Genomic DNA, 22,327 nt, shown 5'->3' with positions numbered 1-22,327 from the left:
AAGCCAAGTCAGCAGCTCAATTGGAACACTTCTGCGAGGCTGATAGTGGTCATCAACTTTTTAGAGCTGTGATTCAACTTGAGGAATTGCCCAATAGGATCTCAATCGATACCCGCGCAGCTGAGACATTGAGGCTACCTAGTCGTCAATCTTAGCGAGGTGTGAGGTGTGTGTAAGCTATTTCTAGAAGGGAGTCTACACATGACACAGCGGCATACCTCAAAAGTTGAACTAAAGACTCATGATTGAATGGATGGAAGCTTCTAAAGGCCCTAGACCTTGAAAAACATACTAAAGACTGACCAAGTTTTACAGGCGCTAGTGGAGACTGTTTCCCCCTGATCAGCCAGTTGACAGCGGCTCATATCCTATTTGATAATGGTGTTGTGGATGTCGAAAGCACTAATCCGTAGCTGCCGTGTCTGTCTCTTGCCAATTGAGCATGTTCCTGGACCACAGACTGCTCGTTCAGGCCGGAAAGAACGGAGACCTACAGGTAGGTCTCCGCCTGGGCTCTTTCTCAATTCAAACATTTTCTAGGCTCTGGCTCCATTGGAAAAGGCAAGACTGTTCACTTGTCATTATTCGTATTCCCCACTCGCATCCAAAATCCACCATCTCAATCTCTTCAATCTCACTCAGACTTCTCCACTACTTTACTGCCGCTACTGAAGAGAAAACAATGCTACAAGCAGGTACATTCATCCGCGGTCAATTCGAAACAAGCCACATGCTAGCACTGCATTCTGCATCTTTAACCGCGTCTCTGTGGCTACGCGTTTTGTCTGTCCGTGCAATACGTACCTCCGTCGTTCGGGGATCCTGACGATCCGCAGTCCGCGGGAGTAAGCGAGGTCTAAAACAAACCGTCTTTCGACGGCGTCAAGTTACTTCATCGCCGAAACTTAACCAATCCTCTGCTAATTGCAGGTAAAACTGGTAGCTCAGCCTTGACGGACCCCCAACCGCTTACTGGCACCACCCTCACAACATGCAGGCACGTGGGGACTGGTGGAAACCGTTGCACTTTGGTCCCTTTCGAGAAAAGTTTACCGTTTGAACAGACAAAAACGCCATCCATGGCTTTTCGCGAAGTCAAGTGTTACCACTGGTCTAGCAGAAACGCCTCGTTCAGCTGCGGCTCCAAGCCTCTTTTTCAACAACCAACATGATTCTTGACCCTCTTTGGCCCGCAATCAATTGCGGCTCCCGTGTTGGTCATCGCTATTTGAGTCTGTTTGATATTGGAGCTTAGACTCATGCTCCTTGTTGGACAATCTCTATCGGTGGGGTACCTCATCCCGAAACAAACAACGACTGACTGATAAGTCCTGCAGCCAGACAAGGATCATCAGACGAGCTCTCTTTCCGAGGCACGCCACATCTCACGACCTAGCCCTGGCCTCCGCGCCTTGATGTGATTCCTTGACTTGATCTCGTGTGCCTAGAACTCATTACTGACCCGCCCAGCATCAGGGCCACAACCGATGCTCCCTGAGCCTCACATCACATGTCGTGTGCGTTTTTAGCAGATGATTAATCGAAACGAAATGAGATCAAAAACTGCCTCGTCTTTTCCACAAAGGAAGAGGTCAGAAATCAATTTCCCGGCTCCAGAACGGCCAAAAATATAACAAATGCTGCCACCCAGTGAAACTCATTCGCGCCTGCTACATGATGATATCCGAATAAAAAAAAAAAAGAAGCCCAAAAATAAAGACAATTGCAGATTGGAGTCCCCCGTCTCCAGAAAGATTCAACAGCGCATGGGTATCTCGCGGGGGTTTTGTTTGCTTGCGGTCTTGCTCCAGCCACCAATCTCCCGCTCCATCCAATGTCGAGCGTCGCAGTCAGTCAAAAATCGTACACTGCATACGCCCAATGGCGCGTTGCAAATGGTCGGCGGTCAAGAGAGAGGCATGCCAACCTATCTCCCCGTTACCGTCGGCACTCAATAGTCCAGTCCAGCCTTTTGCCCGTCGATAATTATTTCCAGCTCTGCCGTCCTTATATCGCAATTGAAGAAACCCTCTCAGAGGGTGACGCCCCTGTGCCCCTCAAGGACATTGCTCTTTTTCAAAACCGATGATGTGCCATGATGCTCGGTATACCTGGCATAGCGCTTGTTACGGGAATTGATGGTGGTGGCCGACTGGCCTTATCCCTAAGCGTCCAGTCGTCGCCAGGTTCTGAGGGAGCTACGAGCTCCATTATAGTATATTGAAGGATACCGTCGAGAACTTGTGGGACAACAATATCTCGAGACAGTCCCCATGATGGTAATGACGGTTCTTCGTTATCGCGCCCATCAGCCTAGGGCTATCAGTCAGTACCAGCCGAATGAATTGATATACAAAGCACAATGTCCCAACTTACAAGACATGATGCGCAAGGCGCATTGTTCACCCAAACCCAGTTGGGGCAGTTATGTGTATAGAAGTACTTGCATCTGTACTTATAAAAACCACCAGCTCCACTCATTGTGCTGTTGATGTCCAAGACAGAAGAGAGTTGTATGGCGTAGGTAGGAAGGGATTGGACAAGGTGAGATACGAATCAATGGACAGACGGAGAATGAGATGCGAGGAAGAGGCATAGACTCTTATATGAGCTGCCAGGCAATGAGAGGAAGTGACGTGAATGCGATTATTAGCACGGGGAGTGGACTAGGCTGGGGAAAGGGTCGAACGATTTGTCTGTACTACCGCTGAAGTGCGGATGGCCAACATGTCAAGGATCCCCAGGGCAGAGCGGAGCTCTAAGTGGGAATGAGCTGGCATGATCAAAGGTGCGTACTGTTTGCTCAACGGAGTACGACTTAGAGACTCGGACGCTGACGTCTTAGGGACAACTAAACTCGATGGGAATGGCCGTTGGGGTCGCAATGCCATTTTGCATGGCATTGACTGATGCCCCCCGCCGAACAAAACGATGCGATGTGGTGGGGACCACACCCGTAGTGATGACAGACAGGGAGCCCCTGTGAGTTCTGCAGGACGACTGCAGACGCCTTTTACTCCGTACAAGCAGACAGGACTTGGGTACGGGCAGGCAAAACAACGTAAATTGTTCTAAAACAACGATGGAATACGGGAACCAGCCAGGGACGACCTGTTTTTGATGGTCGGTCTCAAGGAGAAATCGACACTCTCAAGATATTTCGTTACCATGCGCTCATTCAGCCGGGGAGGACACACAAGCGCTTCCAAAGCACGACTAGACAAATGTTAATCAGCATTAGTGGCATTCATGTGCTGCGGTTCCCGCCTCAATCTGCTGCTACAGTACAGTATGCGTCCATACTTAAAGCGAAGTGATAGGATGGGTCGTCGCAGAAGCCATGTCGACAACTTAAACGGTTTGTGGTTCGTCGAAACGTGGGGCCATGGGACGAGAGCTATAAAAGGTGTAGCGTCCGGCGGAATGGCGTGAGGTTAGACCTGACAAGGGCGTGTCTACTCGTCTGGGGAAAGGACGTACCGCCCGCCATGGTCATATCCAATGACACCGAGCTTTTGCGCATCCCTCTCGGAGTTGACCTTACTTGAGACGATGCATGGTGATTGCCCCCGTCTATGGTCCACGCCCAAGCCCCTAGGTCCACGGCAATCACAATTGCTCCAGCGCCACATACAGGACAGTACCAGGCCAGGGCAAGAAACCCTCAACAGGAATAGGAGGGGCGTGCTGTGCGTCTATGAATATGTTGTGGTGTTTTCTTTTCGGGCCAGCCGGCGCCACGACGTGAAGCCAAAGGCCCATAGTCAATGGTAGGCTTGCTGTGGTCGTCCCATGCCACCATGTGTCGTGCCACAAGAAGAGCACGGGCAAAGATCCGATTGTTGGACGTGCAATGGTATGGTTCAACATTAAGAAACCATGTATAAAATTAATCTGACTTCACTCTGACTCTGTGGCTCTTTGAGGCAGGGACTCTGTGGGGAGGAAGATCTTTGAGGCTGAGAAAGAAACGTTCTTAGAATATCTTGGGATCGATGCTCAGCCCAGCATCTGGAATGGAAGGACGGGAAAAAGCAAAAAAACACTTTGCTTGTGAAGGGACGGGATCCACAAGCGCGTGGCGCCGCAGTTTGGCTTGTGGGTATGCGAAGTATATCTCAACGTATACATACTTGCACATGTCGGCAATGCTCCTTTTACTCTGTGAGCTTGTGTTGGGGAAGCTGATAGCCAATCTATCGGAGATGCAAACTATCAAGGTTGCAAGAGCGAGACCAGAACTTATTACGAGGAGGGACTTCAGACATGGTGGGTTACTTGTCCTGATATCATGAGATATTTGAGAAGCATCAGTCTTTACTCAACGAGATTACGACCCTACCCGGAGGTCTCGGGTCGCTCCGTGCTTTCCCAACGTCCAGTTGAGCATCACCGATGACCTCGGGCGTCTCCATTCGCGGATCTCCCATTCTACCTCGGCCACTCCACACTCATTGGACTTTATCAAAACCATCTTCTGATTGAGGCAATTGCAATGCGCGATAAACGACACCTTGGACGGGCGCGCAGAAGAAGCAGGATTCGGGGTTGGTCAGTCTTATCGTTGCGTTGCGACTAGACAGAAACTTAAAAAGTTTCTCTCATTTCCACATATTGGAAAATCATCACAAACCGCGCAATATGCACAGTTGACAACGCGGCCCCCCTGGGCAGTGCACCACCTTTTGATGCTTCTTCACCTGTGCGCCATCTTGCTTCTTCCGCCCCCCCAAGTATGTTCCAGGTTGTGAACAGGGGCGAACGGCAAGGAGCTATGGCCTCCTCGGATAGGTTGCCATGATGCTCAACCACCCAGGAAGTGCCCTGCAGATACATACAGGTAATGCTCTCCATACATTATTCTCCGGTCGGCACTGTCTTCTGTTTGAAGCTCGAGCCCTTCCACTGCATTGCATGCTCGAAAAGGAAAAGAGCTGTTGGAGCTCCCGTCAGACCATGTCATTGATTGGACCACTTCTGAACTTCTGAGCCAGGCATTTCGTTTGATCCATATCATGGAACCATGATATTTCAAACCACCCTGATATACATGTGGTGTTTTGCATCAGCTCTTCTTACTGATCTGATATTGCTGGGTCATCCCTGGTTGGAGCAGTCTCAATCATTATGATAACCCGATTGACTTTACTGGGTGAAATTGAGGGATGCTACAACGGCTCTTACTCACCCCTGTCATCGGATAATGGTATTGAATCGGTCATTAACGGCTTTGGCGACCTACAACATGTATTGATATCGTTGGTAGTCAATAGCCGGGTCTGAAGGGAAGCAAACCCCAAGGTGGAACCAACAGCTCAAACTTTGATGGTTTTTTTTCTTCTCATACGATCTCCCTCACCTCGTATATCTGCCCTCTCATACACCCTCACTCTCATTTGTCGTGGGGCAATCATGGCTGTGAGTAACAAGTATTCCTAAGAAGGGATCCGCACTCTCTGTTAAGACCCGGTCCTATCTATCTATCCTGCCGTATATCTGAAACAAACAGCCATTGACGATTTTACTTAGCCCAGCACAAATGTGCTCGTTCTCTTTTGGCGGCCTTCATTTCACCGTCATTGACGTCAAATTGTTATAAGAGGATAATATTGCGAAGTTTTCGAAGCCAAGGCGCAGCGTCGAAAGCTGTCCACGATATGTGCTCTCAAGTCAGAGACGTTGTTTGTTCACTAACCTCACCCAGGCGTTTCATGGTTGATAATTGTTTGGCACTTACACTTCGTTTCCTTTCTTTTCTCTTGTTTTTGCTTTTTCTATCGATCTCCCGTCTTGCCCGCCTCCAGAAACCGATGTCGATGAGGGGAGCCCTGCTAGCTTGACCACTTTTATCGGCCCGTGGTCGCCCACATCCAGAACGAGCAGGCATTGACACACACATCGTCATCCCAAGAGAGAAGGACGTGAGAGGCGAGGAAACCTTAGAAAAATTGGAGTTGGATGGTCGAACCAACATTCAGATTGCATCGTCAACCGCGGCGAGACTGATATGCAGCCCACCCACCCTCTGCAAGGATGCCTTGTTTGTGTTTGCATCAGAGAAGCTTCATTGATCATTCATCCTGACAGACAGACAGACATACATAAACATACTCATGCTATTCTGAGTCAAGCTTCGCTGACAGCTAAACTGATTGCCTAATCGATTTGAGGCTGGGAGAAGAGGCAACAATGCAGTCAAGACAAAGGCTCAAACAACCAGAAGAGGTGTTGTGCATGATACTAAAGAAGCATGAATGCTGCAGAACTACGCAAGTGCCTGGAATCCGTTGACAATGTTTCATCTAGTTTGAAATACGGCTGGTGTACTAACAATAGTTCTCTCTCTGCCACAACCTTTATTCAGTCCCAAGGTTATCTGTCTCCTCTTTCCTCCTTCTACCTCCACTCAAGATACGCACCAGTAAAACAACCCAAAAACGCCCGCATCCTCCATGGCACTCGCTCACACCCTCTTTTGGCAATCTAACGGTGCTGCAGGACTCTAGGACCGAATAGGAAAAGTGAAAGAGACCTTGAACCAGACAGAGAGGGGCGCGACGAGGGGAAACATTGAAGCATGAAATAAAAAACAATTCAACCGAGCAGCCAACCAGGAAAGAAGTGGCTGATGCACATAGAACGCCGTGGTCGACCAGTCAAGTTGTGAGGATGTGCAACTCCAGGTTGGGATGAATAAGGGAGGAGAAAAGTTTTGTCGAGCTACATAGTAGTCGCATACAACACCTCTTCCCTACTCTTACTTGGTAACAAAAAATGTTTGTGTCCCTCGTCGGCCCCATGCAAGGCCGAGCCGCAATGGAGGGCCGCTTCCCGCACGTACATGGTAGGTCTAAGCATTGGATAAGCAAAGAGGTCGACCGCTCACTTTTCAAATCTCTGCCCATGCCTGTATTGTCGATTTCTAGGGGACGCCTGGAGAGCCTTTCCATCCTTTCTCTCATGGGTTCCTATAGCGAGTACTTCATCGACCAGCTTTCATGGCTTCCTTGCGGCGCTTCTTCTCTGCAGCGCGCGCGAGAGAACGCTTGACGTCGCCTTGCTCAAAGCTGTCAATATCGTAGTATGTAGGGGCAATTTCCTGCAGATAATGTTAGTAACTGTAAAATTGAACTCAAGGTGCTCGTGATGAAAAGAGAGCCATCTGGGGGTATCACTTACCAACAACCACTCAGGTCGGATACCTGTACATGTTCGGATGTATTGCTTGGACGTCAAGACAAACTCGTTGTAGAGGACCCAGTCGAACTCGGTACGGAGGACAGTTGAGGGGTGAATCAGCACAGCTTGGTCGTCCTTGACAGTACGATAGAGCTTGCCAGAGCTCTCTTTCATGGCGACCTGCATGAAGAAACCGGCGAGCAGTGCGCGCCGAATGTTGGTGTAGTAGTTCTTGTCCTCAAAAGGTGTCGACACCAGCTCCAAGCCATGCGTCTCCATGATGCGCTTGAGCTGAGCGCGAACGTTGTCGGCACTCGAAAGATGTCGGAAGGAGAGGAAGTGCTCGTGGCACCACTGCTTTGCACTGTTGGGGTCGGATGTTGCCTGGCCCTTGAAAGCGTGGTAGGCGTTGAGCAGGGTGAGGTGGTCCCCGTCGGGATGCGCAAACTGAGCCTTCATCTCATCGGCGCGCTTTCGATTGTTCGCAGGGCGAGTGAAAATCTGAGGAACTGAGAGAAGTGAGGTGATAGAGAGAATCTCGTTCGAGCAATAGAACTCGGGAGACGAGATAAGCATCACAGCCAGAGCAGGATCAAGTGGGAATGCTGAGGCCATGCTGCCGAGAGTGGTCAGCTCGCCATCGTCGTCAAGACAGGCAAGATAGTTGAGCTCCTCCAGGGCGCGCATCATGGTCTCAGGAGCAGGGGGGTCCATAAGATCGAAGTGGACAAGATCCTCCACACCAAGCTTCTTGAGCTCTAGAACGGTGTTGGCAAGATTGGAGCGCAGAATCTCGGGATATGTTTGCTCGATAAGCTCCTTCTTGAAGGCCTTCTCGGTGTACAGACGGAAACATTTTCCGGGCTTGGTACGACCAGCACGACCAGCACGCTGCTGGGCAGAAGCCTTGGAGATGGGTGAGACAAGGAGAGACTCGACACGGATACGAGGGTTGTAGATCTTCTGCTTGCTAAACCCAGGATCCACGACATAGACGATACCGTCGATAGTCAAACTAGTTTCAGCAATGTTGGTAGAAACAATGACCTTGCGACCAGGACGACCGCCCTTGCGAATGGGCGCAGGTGCCTTGTCGAAGATGCGCTGTTGCTGGTGGGGAGGCAGAGTACCGTATAGAGGGTAAACAACGAGAGGACCAGCGTCGACCTCGCGCATCAGCTCATCAGCCTCGAGACTGATCTTGCGACAAGCGTCCTCAATCTCGTCTTCACCTGTAAGGAAGAGCAAAACATCACCCTCGGGCTCTGAAGCGTGAATCTGGAGGACGGTTCTTATGGCAGCCTCGACGTAATCGCGCTCTGGCTCGGGGGTGTAGAAGATCTCGACAGGATGTGTTCGACCGGGAACGGCGAGTAGGGGCGCATCGTTGAAGTACTTTTGGAACTTTTGAGCATCGAGAGTAGCAGACATGATAATGATCTTGAGGTCGGGGCGGCGCATGGAGATCTGCTTCAGCAGAGCCATGAGGATATCGGTCGCGAGAGTACGTTCGTGAGCCTCATCGAGAATAATACAGCTGTAGCGGGACATCTCGTGGTCGTGCATGGCTTCGCGCAGAAGCATACCATCAGTCATGTACTTGAGCATAGTCTTGGGACCTGTCATGTCCTCGAAACGAATGCTGTAACCGACTTCCTCGCCCAAGGTGACGTCCATCTCGTCGGCGACACGCTGCGCGACCGACATGGCGGCGACTCGACGTGGCTGGGTACAGGCGATAAGCTTGCCAGTAAGATGAGGTAGCTCGTCGTAGACAACATATTGAGGAATCTGAGTAGTCTTTCCGGAACCTGTCTCACCGACAAAGACGAGAATCTGTGTTGAGTGGTATTTGTCTAAAAACTCTTGCCGTTGCTTGTGGACAGGAAGATCGCGGCGGCCCTGGAGAATCTGGAAGTACTTTTGCGAATGAGGTCGGCCGGTGAAAGGGTTCGATTCAGAGTCCTCTGCTTTTGAGGCCTGCGCAGCGGTAGTATGCTGTCTCTTCATACCAGCGAGAGGAGAGTCTGGCGAGGGCTCTGCGCCATGACCATTGCTGTTACCGTTGTCGTACATGTGAGCAAGGTAGGGGTTATATTTCTCGTCCTCGCCGTCCTTCTTGGCTTTCTTTCGCGTGGATTCGTCGGCGTCGGCGCTTGAGCGCTTTCCTCCCATGATATCGGACATTATTTTCGGTCAATGACAGGGAGAGGAGGTGAGAAAGTGGCGAGGCTGAAGCGGAAGGCCGTGGTGTTTTTGTTTTCTGCTGATGCTAGAAAATTTTGGCGGGGCCTTCTAGGCAGATGCTTATCGATAAGGATCCTTGTCACACAGTGCATAAAATGGAGCTGCGTTACTGGTTTATATCACGAGATGCAGCATATATGTGCGTGCTTGTAACATCAAGTGTCACATAGAAATCATGAAGTTGTATGTGAGAATGAGATTGCATTGGGTTTGGCAACATTTTTGCTATGAGAAGGTGTTTACCAGACTTGAAACTGGTTTACAGTACTGTTTCAACTCAAAATGGGCGCACACTGTGCTTTTTTTTTTCAGGGTCTTTACGAAGATCATCAGCTCTTTCTCTGGAGCTTGAAGCTTGCAACTCCAACTCACAGAGTCTGGGGGTACTTCTTGCATATAAACAACAAGAACTATCTCTTTGAATAGAAAAAGGCTTTCGATCACTGTCTCAGACTCTTTTCCTCTGTATACTCTTCATCGATACATCCCACTTCGCACAACTAAACGGTCTGGCTTGGTTTGGTTCGGCGGGGTGAATTTACTCCACCACCAGAAATCTCAACTTTATTTTGCTGTTGCTCCCTGAAGACTCCAAACGCAAACGTCGTCTCTTGGCAAACTCTAAGCTACAATTATGGCTTCTGACGACGCAGGCTTCGAAATGTCTGATAACTTTGGTCTTCAACGCCCCAGTTTCCATATTGGATACCACGACTCAAAGCGCGATGAGCCCCTCACCGACATGCAGTACGGCCATTTGCTCAACCATGGTGTAAGTCGCAAGCTTCCGCACCAAAGACCTTATTATCGATATATAATCTATGGGATATATGCGTGAGGATGTTCCGGGCCACCAATTGACTCTTGGATAGCTGGCCTTTGCAACGACTCCCATCACAAACACTCACTTCCGAGATCGCGTCTTCGCTCTCGTTTCTGGGCATCTGTCCGCTCTATCCGAGAATGGCGAGAAGCCTACCACCAGAGCAACTGGCTCACGAGCAGAGCCTATTCTGCCTCCTTTGACCCCCAAGGATACCGCCTTGTTCCCCTGTGCTGCTGTCAACACCTACACTGCAGTCATCAGCCCCTGGCTCGACCTTGGATCTTCCAACCCCATCATCTCAAGCATCTCCCGTCAGGTCCTCAATGTTGAGATTAACTATGCCAACTTCTGTGGTGTAAGAAGCATCATAATTCCTGGTCCTCGACAGGATGCTTCCCTCGATGGCGGCAACCAGAGTCTTGCTCAATACGCACGAGCTGTTGAGGAGGCTCTTACCATTGGAAACCGACTCACTTTCTTGATTCACATGCCTATGTATCGGGAGCCCGGCATCGATACAGAGGGAGCTAACATCTCTTCTCTTGATGTCAAGACTCCAACCAAGACCGAAGGAAAGGAGATTGATCTTCTGGCCGCTTGGGATTCATGGCACCACGTCCGCAGTGTCTGTAACTACAACCCCAGGCTCTTTGTTGGTACGCTCACACCACCCTCTTAGGATCCTTCATGAATGCTAACTTGATGAACAGCTTTGCAAATTCCCCGTGTTATGCCCGAGAAGGATCTTCAGGATCGTTGGTTTGCTGAGCCTTTGCACTACCTCACATTCAGCCCTGCTACTTTCCAGGCTAACAAGGCTGGTTTCCCATCGCTGTCTAAGCACCACCAGAACCTTATCTTCTCGTACATGCGCTTGAAGAATGTCCCGTGGATTCTGCTTTGCGACGTTGGCCCTGATGTTTCACACCTTAAGGACGGTCACCAATCTCTGCCAACCGCTCAAAACGAGTTCCCCAGCTTGGCCGAAGCTGAATCTCAGGACCAGTCATCCAAGACCAAAACCAACGACTATATCTCCTACCTGCGATGGCTTGAGGACCAGCAGCCACCATTCAGCTATCTCGAGAGCCCAACCTTGACCAGCTTCCAAGACTGGCTTCAGTCACCTCTCCAGCCTCTATCAGACAACCTCGAGTCAGCAACCTATGAGGTCTTCGAGGGTGACCCCGTCAAGTATAGCCAGTATGAGATTGCTGTGTTTGAGGCTCTCACAGAATGGAAAGAACTCAAGAAGCCTACCTCCAAGGACGGCAAGGTTGTGGTTGCTGTTGCAGGTTCTGGCCGTGGTCCTCTCGTAACTCGAGCACTCAAGGCGTCTGAGGATGCTGGCGTTCCTATCGATATGTGGGCAGTTGAGAAGAACCCCAACGCCTATGTCTACCTTTTGCGCCAGAATGACCTCGTCTGGGGTGGCAAGGTCAAGGTTGTCAAGACTGATATGCGAGCATGGAAAGGTCCTATCGTCTCTGAGGACGAGAATGGACCTGTATATGGCAAGGTTGATATCCTCATCTCTGAGCTTCTTGGTTCATTCGGTGACAACGAGCTCTCTCCTGAATGTCTTGACGGAATCCAGCATGTCATGTCCACACCCCATGGAATCTCTATTCCCAGCTCTTACACCGCTCATCTGAGCCCTATATCAACACCCAAGATTCACGCTGATATCCTCTCACGAGTATCCGGGGACCCTAACGCTTTCGAGACACCCTGGGTTGTTCGCCTTTTTGCTCTCGACTTTGTTGCCGAGAAGGTGCCCAACAAGCCCCGATTCCAGGAAGCCTGGGAGTTCTCTCACCCTATTCCTGAGTCTTCACTCGCGGCGCTGGAGGCAAAGCGCTCTGGCGGTGTTGTTGGAGGTGGTGGCGGTAGCATGGCTGGTGCCGCCGGTGCCAATGACCACAACTCGCGATATACTCATCTCACATTTGTCTGCCGGACAAGAGGTGTCACTCATGGATTGGCGGGCTACTTTGAGTCGACTCTATATGAGTCTCAGATTCCCGAGAACAAGGGAGATAAGATTGAAATTAGCACACATCCTGAGCGTATCGATGAGAAGAGCAAGGACATGATCTCTTGGTTCCCCATCTACTTTCCCCTCAAGGTAAATTCCCCCATCAGCAAGCATCGATGCATGCTAACAGAATTGTAGAAACCGCTCTACTTCCCAGCTGATACTGAGCTCGAGGTCAGCATGTGGCGACAGACAGATGACACCAAGGTGTGGTATGAGTGGCTCGTGGAGGCTTTCACATGGGTTAGTCCAACAAGCCGTGTCAAGGTTGCTTCCTCAGATCTGTGCAGCAGTCGGCAGGTGGCATGCTTGATGTAGACGGATGGCTTAGATCATGGTGGGAAGAACTGGCTGGGATAAACGATGTGACGAAAGAAAAGTTTTGCTTATGCGTTTGAAAAGGTCAAAAGTCTTGAGGTTTGGGGACTACAGTCGCTTGAAATGTCAAGTGATCGTAGCCTGGATACAAGCTAACTGTTGTTATTCGCATGATGGTTCACTATTAGAGGAAGTCACATAGCATTTTTAAGACCGCTGTGAAGATGGAGAACCATCATTAGCCTTGAATATCTACATCAGGTGTCCTTATGATGGAGTAACACGCGATCAACCCACGTATTGTGATCCAGGCTATTGTTCTGATCGACTGTAATAGCAACCGACTCAATGCTGATCTTGCCAATACACATGATGGCAAGTGAATCAAAGTATCTGCCATAGTCTTTGTTGCTGGTCTATTCACATGCTATGTTCCACTAGTCCGAGCTTCAATTGAAGTCGGTGTCGGTCAACTTCCGACCAATGCACATGCTTTGTCTCACTTTATAGAAGACTCTACCTGGCAGGTCGAAGAGCATAGGTGCCTAACAACTGTATTTACGGCTCGATGGACGGGAAAAGTGATGATGCATACGATGATACAAGACAAGGTCATGGATGAGTTGTGATATACTTCTCGACTCATGAGACGTTTTATATGCAGAATTGACATGCCATATTAAGGCACAAATACAGATGTAATACTCCTGTTGTCCGACAATACTTGACTTTATGAAACAAGCCTTCCTTTTCCCCGATGAAATGTGCCCATCATGACATGTCCATGAGTGGCCAAAGGAGTCCGTATTTTCAGAACTGGCTGTACCTGCAGCGCCTCTTACGCCTCCTCGTTTTAACGGAGAGTAACAAGACTTCTAGTCAGTTGAATACTTCCAGTGGTATCTTCATGTGCTACCTAGACAGTCTGAATATAGCAAGACGAGGCGACACACAAAACGCGGGGGAATTAAATTAGCTACGCCTTGATCGTCGAAGTGCATAAACCCCAGATTCTCAAGTAAAATTGCCTCTAACCTCATCAGTAACCACCAAATAACACACCGTAATATCAGGTACTGCCCTACGAGGCGGCTCTAGACTCACTCTCATAATCGTCAGTGTAAGTCAAAAGCCGGAATAACCCGGCGTCCAAGCTCGCACCATATCCATCCATCGGCAAGACTCGGCCAAGCCCTGTAATTTTTAGCAAAATAATTATGGAGTCAAACATCGTCATTCATCAATTCCATCTTTCTCCAATTCTCCATGTGGAGTTCGGTTTTTGACGTTACTCATGAGAATCCCGGTGCCGGAGCCGGGACCGGGAACTGAATCGTGTATGTATTTCCCCAGAAAGAGAAGGAAAAGGGAGCCTCAATTGACTTGTAGAGTAGACGCCGGCGGACACTACGAAACTGTAAATCTTTCAGGTCCCAGTAGAGGTGAAGAAGAAGAGCCGGGGCCGGGTATGAGCCGACTGGAAAACCCCTGGAAATAAATTAAGAGAATAGTTCGTGAGAAGACGGGTTCTAGGGTGGCCAAGGATTGTACAACGCCTGTTGACCAGGGCGAGTGGCATGTCATGTTGCATACTTGTCATGACACTCTAAAAACATGGCGAGACATCACGGTAAAGACACATCACAGGTAGGGCGTAGATATAATAGTATAACCTTTTTTTCTGGTATTGAATATTTCTACCAAAAACAACTCCTTTGCTCAACGCCGTGGTGCTCCTTGCTTGCTGTTAAAGCTTCGCAGGTAGGTCTCCAACTGTACAGAAAGAAATGGCATTGACGCCAGTCGAGAACAAAAAGCACGGAGGTCGCAACGTTCTCCGCAGTCGGGGGGTATTCTCTATGTAAAAACCCGACTTTTTTGCTTTTTCCCGTCTTCTCCCTCTCTTTCGTGGTGCATATACTAGCCCCTCGTTTCATATGACGCTCCTGGCGACGTAGTACCGTAGTGCCCTAAGTGGTTTCTCGAAGTGAACTGCAGTTGGAAGCATTGTCCTAGTCTGCATGTCTCGATGGGATGGGTCTGCGTACCCCTCCCTGAAATGCACAGTGAAGTTGATCACTATGTGCATGGTCACTCGGCGTCCTCGTATACTATGTCGTGCAGGATGTATGCTCCAGGCAGTAGGTCCTGGCTCTCGTCATAATCTGCGCGCCATCGTAGGTATTTATTTGTTCATCCCGTCTTTTTTCATCCCACCGCTCCACCTATAACTCCTCGCCTGTGGCGGGAGACATATTTAACCGAAGAGAGCAGCGCCGCCGGACTCGATAGCCTCGATCTCAGCGGCGTTGAGGGGAGCGCGGTGGAAGCGAGTGGGGAGCTCAGAGACGTCAAAGGCAACGCCCTGAGGAGGCTTGACGGAACCGAGGGAGGCAGCGGGGGTGCCGCCGAAGCCAGACTTCTGGAGAGGACCGTGCTGCTGGACGTGGTCGCGGTAGGAGCTGAAGGACTTGTGGGTGGTGACAGCATCGCCGTTTCCGTAGCCGGACCAGGACTCGGGGAGCTTCTCGACTCCAGAGGCAGGGTGAGGCTTGGGGGTGTGGTCGACGTTGGCTGTAGAAGACGGTGTTAGCTTGTGCTGAGAGGGAGCGGGCGGTATTGCTCAATACCAGCGGGTTTGACATACAAGGAATGGTTCGGGGACCGAGGAACTTGATGAGAGGAGTTCGCTCAGCGTGGACAGCAGCCTGTCGGAGGGCTCGAGTGGCAGAGAACATTGTGACGGTTGTGTAGGTGGTTGGTCGGGTAGTTCGGTAGATGTTGATGAGATCGAAGAGTGAAGAGCGTGCTTGCTAGGATGAGAGATGCCGACGATAAGAGTGAACTGACGAAGACGCAATTGGGTTGAGAAGAAGAAGAGCGAAGGGTTAAAGTAAGAGACGAGCGTGGGAGAGGGCGCGATTATGTATTTGAGGAATTTTTTGGGATGGGATGGAGTGAAGTTAGCTCAGGCCAAGGTAACCTCCCAGCCAAGCCCACCTCAGTCAAGCCCAGTCCAGGTTGGACCGCGCCGAAGCGTAGCACATCCCAGGCGCTGCAATCCACGCACGCTCAGGTCACTTACAGGGAAGGTCCCTAGGCAGCTGCTAGTGGCTTCTGTTAGTGGCAGTCCCGTCGAAATGGCGCGAACTGGGCTCAAGCGAGCTAAAAGGTTGGGAATCCACATCCACCAGGAAAAAACCTCGACACGACCAAGAGAAAGAAAAAAACAGGCCACAATTGGTGGCATTGAGTTGCATGTCCACAGAACAACACGTTACCCACACCCAGAAATCAGAAGCAATTGTGCCCAAACGAAATAAGACTGGGATGAGTTTGTTGACTTTCCCCAGTGGCACAGCAGAGACATCCAACAATAGAGTTGAGTTGTTCGAAGACGTGGGATGGGGCATGGATGCTACAGCTACAGCAGGGCCAAAGACTCCGCTACCTCGCATGTGCATTCACTTGCATTTGCCATGAGAGACAGACAGAGGGGGACCAGATTTACTTGTGACAGTCTCCGATGGACGGCCTCAAGGAAGTTGATCATAAGCTGAGAGAGGATGATGATCATCCCTCCACAAACCCATCTTGCATGAGTCGAGACAAGTCGGTCCTTGATGCCGTCGGCGGATATACCGTCCTGCATTACAACACTCCAAGCAATGGATGTCTGGGGTTAACGACCGGAGTTGGGCGGAATGGCGTGGTCTATCACCTTGAACAACGGGGTTAAGCAGCCGTCTTCAAGGCTACAGCTTGTTCACCTTGAAGTCAAAGGTGAAGAGTAGTCAAAGCCAAGATAAATCCCCGAACCGATAACTCCAGGCACCACAAGCGAATTCACCGGCATCCTCAACCGAACCGAAAGTTGGAGTAGCTACTACCCAACTTGATGCTATTCACTACTACCCCAAACTCCGAAGATGGCCACTATCATGACTGCAAGTTTACATCCCGATGCACACACATTGATCATCTACCATTTGCCGTCTTGAATCTCATGGCACTTGGTTGGAGAAGCTCTCCCCCTTGCGCCCCAGGTTCGTTTGCGCCGGGGAACACACATTGCCTTTTTGGGAGAGAATGTTCGTCTGGGGCACGGCGTCCGGGGGAGACCTTTGAATGTGTGGTTGGTGGAGGACGGGGGTAGACTAGAGGCTAGAAAGCGGACAGATGGGCGCATGTGCGAGTGATGATCGTTTCTCAAGTCAAGACGAGGCTGGAGGGTCTTCTCCTCTACTACACTCTGCTGTATACATCAGCTACACCACATGGCTATGCTGGTCTGTACAGCACAAGCGAAGAGCTCCGTGCCGTGTCCGTGCCATCCGAGGCTGGTCATTGACGCGATCTCACCAAACAAAGGCCTCAAGGGAATTAAAAGCTAAGGCCACGTCCATGTCATTGCTGGACCCTACCTACGTAATTGAAGTGCTTCCCCCTGGTCCGGACTCCGAACGCGAAACGTTGTTGCGCTGGGTGAGTTTAGCTGCCGCTCTATGCGGAGCGGAGAGGAGCGGAGGCACATGGTCCAGACAGGCTAATGTAGGGCCTAAGACGCCGACATACAAGCGTGAAAAGACCAGCGTTACAAATTGGAGAGGAGGGAGGGCAGGTAATACGGGGGGAGTGATAATGCCGAATAGCGAAGGATTCAGCGAGTATTGGAAATCATCTTGATTGATAATGGTATTCGGAGTTACATACTCATCTCATTACTATGATTCAAGACTATGGCGGAATTGTTCATTCGCACCATAACGGAATGAAGACAAGTGGACTTACCGATTTAATTACATGATCTTCAAATCGTAAGACGTGGCATTGTCCCCCCGCGGTCTTTGGTCTTTGCTGTTGTTGTGATTGATGTTGTTGAAAAATAAAAAGTTGATATCTCTGAATCAAGATGGTGTTTTGACCAATCCCGTGTCGAGAACAGGCTATGACAGATTCAGATTACATCTGGTTTATGAGTAAAAGATACGTACCCAGCCTCCACTGTCTGAATCGCATCTCGTTTCTGCGGCTGGGGAAGCATCGCTAAAAACGTGGTGGATTTGGTAAGAGAGTCCGACAGATCTAACGAGATATCTGTTCGTATTTTATACAATGGTTGTTACTTTTGAAGTGGTTATTTGTAGATATGTCGACTTGAATGAGTTACTCCGCAGAATGGCATCTGATCCCGATATTATTCTTTCAAGACAACTATTCTGCTTAACTCCCATCTTCCGTGGGAATTGACCTCGCGTAATACTTCCAAAGTCAAAAGGCCCGGTCTTCCATCAATTGCCAATCTTCACTCAGTGATTCAAGATCCTCCACCTCATCAACCTCACTTCTCTTGGAAAGCGCTTACACCGGGATCCGGCATCGGGCGTGGAATGGTCTGTGCTTGTTCTATTCCATGCATCGTGTCACTTTGAGAGCTCCCATTGGATCTGTTGGATTAGCTTATTTCGTGCCTCACATCAAGTTCCCGCTCCTTGTCCTCTTGGGGTAATTCCGCTGGCACGTGAAATCGAAGGAGGAGGTTTCCTTTCATGTTGGAAATTCTGAGGTCGAATCTCGACTTTTCATCTTTGCGTTTCGTATGTGATGGCATTGTCTTTGTGCCATGAAGTCGGCTGTTGGTCCTGAAGACAAAGAATAGAAGGTAGACTAACATTTCAATTTGTGCTATATAAACAGTGAAAAGAATGAAAGAATGTTTGGCAATCAATTGACGACAGGCCAACCTCATTGTTGTCGTTGCTCTCAGCCTGAAGCTTCCATCTCTTCTTCGAAATTGGACAAATTCACAGAAATCTGTGTGCTTCCATCCCGCTACCCCTCCAGACCGATAAGATAACGAGTTTCTACCAATCAAATCCTCAAGTTCCCATCTGGGGAAACCACTTAGCCAGTACCTTCCAAAATGGGCCGTTGCCACTGAACCCATCCTGACTTACACTGAGGGCCATACAAACATCCATCTATGGATATCTATGCCCTCCAGCTGTTGGGACCAGTCAGCCGTGGAGTTGTCAAAGCATGGTTTGCCTATTTATTATTTCTTCGACATGAGATTACTCGCTAGTAGTACCTATTGGATGAGCCGCATAGGCAAAGTACTTCACAATTGCCGCAAATCCTGGCCATGCCTGATATCTTCCGAGTGGAAAGTGAAGCGTTTCTCCTGAAAGCACATCAAGGCCATCTCGCGCGCTGACTCCTTTGATTTTCCCGGCAAGAAGATATGGCCTCCCACGGTAGACCGGAACATAAACCGCCGGAGCGATCTCAAGAATCTCTCTTTAGCCTCAGGTGTGCAACGATACTCAGTGTTGGCACCCTTTCCCTGAACACCATAGAGATGGAGAGTTATCTCGCGTCTGGGTGTAAATTGATCGCTATAAAGAGGTCCAGGAAAGATATCAGTGAGCCATTCGAGCTGAGGGACCCCTCTTGGCTCACTCAACTGAAAGGAGCAATAGATCTCGAATGATCTGGTTTCTTTAACGTTTTCACTGAAGGGACAGTGATGCACGTAAAGACGGAATTGCTTTGGATCGTGGAGAACCAGTGTATTTGAGAGCAGGATCGGGAGAGCCTCGTTGTACCTGTAGGGAATTGATGCCAATACATTCCTGTTTAGTAATAAAGCAGTAACAGAGAGCTCACACTCGTTGGCATGTATAGATAATATTCATCCCTTCCAGACATTGCCCAGAGTTTGGCAGGAAGAGAGACTCATCGGGTACTCTAGGAGATGAACCCTCATCGCATCTGCGGTAGCGCCAGCAACCCGTTGGCTTAGGATGATAGAGATATTTGTTCGAGTCCTTGGACTCAAAGAGAGCAACGTGAACTCGGGAGCGACCAAATAGCTCGCAGTATATACGAAATCGAAGCTCCCAGTCGAGCTTTGCGAAAAGGCGTGATCTCTTCTGGAGAGACTGCCACTGTGCGCAAAATCTGGGTTCCATGGCTAGGTAGAAGACGTTCTGTAGCATATAACACTGTCAGTATTGATTAGTAGAGGAGGTCGGATTTGACTTACAGGTGAGTGTCGGTTTGGTGTATTGATTCACATTGTTCTTAGAAGGAGATGACAGCTTCAACCTCGAATGGATGACTTGCAAACTGCGCGACGGAGATCTGCAAAAATGAGAAGCTACTGACTTATATAAAGAAATAATAAGGTTTATGCTCCGGCGTGAGTCATTTATTGTGGATGTATTGATTAGAGTTGGGGCAGTGACTCTGAAGACGCAGATGCAGCTTGAAAACCATCTCTTGAACGACTTGCACCGAGGTTGGCTCGAAGTGATGGTATACTTTAAAGCCTGTTAAGTCTTTTACTTAATGAAGCCTCATAAGCCACCTCAAGTGACCAAAGAGAGTGAACTGACGGGTAAGAGGTCTCAGGTCCAGAGAGCATACGGAGGGTCTGGTGCGTGCAAGGTCGCGGAAGTAAAAAAACAAACCAGAATGGATTATGGAGTTTTCAGGGCAGGTTCTTATAGTGGAAGGCAAGTCATATTTCAATAAGTCAGCAGAGATGCTGTAAGTTATAAAGGTGTATTAAGAATGCAAGGCTTATTTGGGCACATGTGAATAGATCATGTTGAACGCTGGCAGACACTGATATAGACCTACGGTAGGCATCCACGTTACCTTATAAATGACCCCTATGATGAATTGCAGGGCATTTTAATGTTAACTGGAAGGATGAATCAAATTGCACAGTAGTGCTGGTACACAAGACAATATCCTCCTCTTAAAATACCCCCCCTGCTCCTCCTCCACGCCACTATCTCTCCCTCCACACGCATCATCATCTCAACACCGAAGAAGAACACAAACCTCCCAACATGGGGCCCGAGTTCGAAAAGGGCCATGCCCAGGATGGCTCCTTATTCTTTACGAAGCTGCATCCGGAACTCAGACGCCAAATCTTCATCTATCTCTTTGGAGAGTCAACCGTACACATCAAGTTTCATCAAGACAGGGATCAGTTCAAACGCGAGGGCCGCCCTAAGCCGTCAAAGATCCCTGGGTGGTGTCACTGTGTCTGCAGAAAAGGACGAGAAGCTCTTCCACATCGACACTCAGAAAAAGACCACAAATGGTGCTACCTTTCGGCGAATGTTATGTTCACCTGCAAGTGGGCGTGAGTATAGCAAATGCAAAGTGATCAAAGACTTGAAACTGACAAGTTGTAGCTTTCAGAGTGGCCTCCACGTACTCTATGGTACCAATCAGTTCATGCTCGATAATCTTAAGGATTATGCCATGTTCAGGCAAGTATGCACCACAGATCTTGATACTCTGGAAATATGCTGACTTGAAGGGTTTCCCAGCATTGATGACGCCCTTCTACATGGCCATGAGAAGGTGCATCGCCAGGCCAGGAACGGCAGATATATTCGGGTTTTGAGACATGTATTCTGTGCCAGATACCAACGCAAACTGTAGCAAGTATGACAGATGGGCTGATAGGCCTTGAGATTTGCCTTCTCGTGTAGTACATGCTGTTTATCTCTACTTCAGAGGTAGCTAGAATTCTCAATCAAAGATGAGCATCTTAAAATACCGAAGCTTTGCACATGAAACTCCACAGCTGCATTTTTCTTCCTTTGACGGGGTCATGGATGGTCCCTTTTGACAATGCAGTGATCCATGTAGTTGTGATGTACCAGGATCGGAACGGGTGACGGCTCCAATTTGTATTTGTAATGCCATGATTGTGAAAAAGACCTTATTTCAGGAATCAATTCCTGTACGGCGTGAATACAACAGAGATGCCCTACCTTTATCCTTTGGAACAAACTGTTTGGCAGTGCAATCCTTGTTCCTTCACTACCTTCGCTTCCCCGTTGCCTTGTTTATGAACTATTAATCATTTCATTTTCCTTGTTTTTCTTTTCTCCTTGTTTTTCTTGATTCCCTCAAAACCGTCAACGACCCGGAAAGCCTCTCTAAGCAAACCTCAACTGTCAACTGCCAAGTCAGACATCAAGGTCTACCTTAACCATGCCGTATATGGCATCCTGGCAGGTGCAGAGATACAAGGAGGCTCCCGAGAATTCGCTCTTTTTCGACAAGCTCAACCACAATATCAGGCAACTTATCTACCGTGAACTCCTAGGATCGCACAGGATCCATATCATGCGTGAAGAAAGAACCCCTTCTTCTGATAGTCGATTGTCCTGCCTACATGGAGTTAAAGTACATACCAACATACTCCTAACCTATAAAGCGGCGTAAGTGTATTCTTATAAATACCCATGGTGGATAGACCGACTGACTTGGACAGCTTCAGCGAGGGAATACGCCTCTTTTATCAACTCAACACATTCTACTTCGCCGTCCCAACACACCTCATCCAATTCTTCACGGATATCAACTGGATGGCGGTCCGTCGAATTCGATCTTACGAGCTCACGTGCATTTTTGAAAATAAATACGAAAAGCCCATTCTAGACCTTGATGTACTGACTTGGACTCTGGACCGCTACCTTCCCCGTGGGAATGTCAAGGTCAAGCTTGAGATGGTCCCTGAATGCATCAATAGGCCTTTCAGCAAACCTTGTAAACAAAAAACTGTCGAGGCTCTGGGACGATTTCTCACACTTCGAAAGCTGAGGGCTGCTGTCGTCATCATGCCTCACGGCTTCGAGCAAGTGATGCAGAAGACGATGGAGACTTTGGGTCCTCACATTTCGTTT

The 22,327-nt window shown here is 49.2% G+C and overlaps 9 protein-coding genes across 9 annotated transcripts; 4 read left to right on the top strand and 5 right to left on the bottom strand.

Moving 5' to 3' along the window:
• Positions 1 to 2,076: 2,076 nt before the first annotated feature.
• On the bottom strand, positions 2,077 to 2,481 carry BKA55DRAFT_693968 (uncharacterized protein; the record flags this gene model as incomplete). The annotated part of the gene is made up of 2 exons (XM_046199979.1): positions 2,077 to 2,313; positions 2,377 to 2,481. The coding sequence occupies 2 exons, from the start codon at positions 2,479 to 2,481 to the stop codon at positions 2,077 to 2,079; spliced, it is 342 nt and encodes a 113-aa protein (XP_046045337.1).
• An 870-nt stretch (positions 2,482 to 3,351) lies between these two features.
• BKA55DRAFT_543011 (uncharacterized protein) lies at positions 3,352 to 3,870 on the bottom strand (the record flags this gene model as incomplete). The annotated part of the gene is made up of 3 exons (XM_046190539.1): positions 3,352 to 3,397; positions 3,481 to 3,594; positions 3,635 to 3,870. 3 exons carry the CDS (start codon positions 3,868 to 3,870, stop codon positions 3,352 to 3,354), a joined length of 396 nt encoding a protein of 131 aa, XP_046045336.1.
• A 15-nt stretch (positions 3,871 to 3,885) lies between these two features.
• On the top strand, positions 3,886 to 6,045 carry BKA55DRAFT_120794 (uncharacterized protein). The gene is made up of 2 exons (XM_046184784.1): positions 3,886 to 4,269; positions 5,530 to 6,045. Exons 1-2 carry the CDS (start codon positions 3,996 to 3,998, stop codon positions 5,838 to 5,840), a joined length of 585 nt encoding a protein of 194 aa, XP_046045335.1. The 5' UTR covers positions 3,886 to 3,995; the 3' UTR covers positions 5,841 to 6,045.
• Positions 6,046 to 6,982: 937 nt separating this feature from the next.
• On the bottom strand, positions 6,983 to 9,366 carry BKA55DRAFT_693967 (P-loop containing nucleoside triphosphate hydrolase protein; the record flags this gene model as incomplete). Its single annotated transcript, XM_046199978.1, has 2 exons — positions 6,983 to 7,099; positions 7,180 to 9,366. 2 exons carry the CDS (start codon positions 9,364 to 9,366, stop codon positions 6,983 to 6,985), a joined length of 2,304 nt encoding a protein of 767 aa, XP_046045334.1.
• Positions 9,367 to 10,060: 694 nt separating this feature from the next.
• Positions 10,061 to 12,608, top strand: BKA55DRAFT_520405 (PRMT5 arginine-N-methyltransferase-domain-containing protein; the record flags this gene model as incomplete). Its single annotated transcript, XM_046188416.1, has 4 exons — positions 10,061 to 10,198; positions 10,299 to 10,908; positions 10,963 to 12,380; positions 12,429 to 12,608. The coding sequence occupies 4 exons, from the start codon at positions 10,061 to 10,063 to the stop codon at positions 12,606 to 12,608; spliced, it is 2,346 nt and encodes a 781-aa protein (XP_046045333.1).
• A 2,097-nt stretch (positions 12,609 to 14,705) lies between these two features.
• Positions 14,706 to 15,439, bottom strand: BKA55DRAFT_120742 (uncharacterized protein). The gene is made up of 2 exons (XM_046184782.1): positions 15,256 to 15,439; positions 14,706 to 15,182 (listed from the first exon to the last, which is right to left on the bottom strand). The coding sequence occupies exons 1-2, from the start codon at positions 15,344 to 15,346 to the stop codon at positions 14,866 to 14,868; spliced, it is 408 nt and encodes a 135-aa protein (XP_046045332.1). The 5' UTR covers positions 15,347 to 15,439; the 3' UTR covers positions 14,706 to 14,865.
• Positions 15,440 to 15,982, top strand: BKA55DRAFT_120758 (uncharacterized protein). Its single transcript, XM_046184783.1, has one exon. The coding sequence runs from the start codon at positions 15,533 to 15,535 to the stop codon at positions 15,929 to 15,931; it is 399 nt and encodes a 132-aa protein (XP_046045331.1). The 5' UTR covers positions 15,440 to 15,532; the 3' UTR covers positions 15,932 to 15,982.
• A 2,747-nt stretch (positions 15,983 to 18,729) lies between these two features.
• Positions 18,730 to 19,582, bottom strand: BKA55DRAFT_650606 (uncharacterized protein; the record flags this gene model as incomplete). The annotated part of the gene is made up of 2 exons (XM_046197312.1): positions 18,730 to 19,216; positions 19,278 to 19,582. 2 exons carry the CDS (start codon positions 19,580 to 19,582, stop codon positions 18,730 to 18,732), a joined length of 792 nt encoding a protein of 263 aa, XP_046045330.1.
• An 888-nt stretch (positions 19,583 to 20,470) lies between these two features.
• BKA55DRAFT_543007 (uncharacterized protein) lies at positions 20,471 to 20,942 on the top strand (the record flags this gene model as incomplete). The annotated part of the gene is made up of 2 exons (XM_046190538.1): positions 20,471 to 20,769; positions 20,822 to 20,942. 2 exons carry the CDS (start codon positions 20,471 to 20,473, stop codon positions 20,940 to 20,942), a joined length of 420 nt encoding a protein of 139 aa, XP_046045329.1.
• Between the last annotated feature and the right edge of the window lie 1,385 nt (positions 20,943 to 22,327).

Source organism: Fusarium redolens (assembly GCF_020744475.1).
Source record: "Fusarium redolens strain MPI-CAGE-AT-0023 chromosome Unknown BKA55scaffold_15, whole genome shotgun sequence".
NCBI lineage: Eukaryota > Fungi > Ascomycota > Sordariomycetes > Hypocreales > Nectriaceae > Fusarium > Fusarium redolens.
Note: the sequence above shows the minus strand (reverse complement) of the source record. Positions and strands in the feature narration are given on the sequence as shown.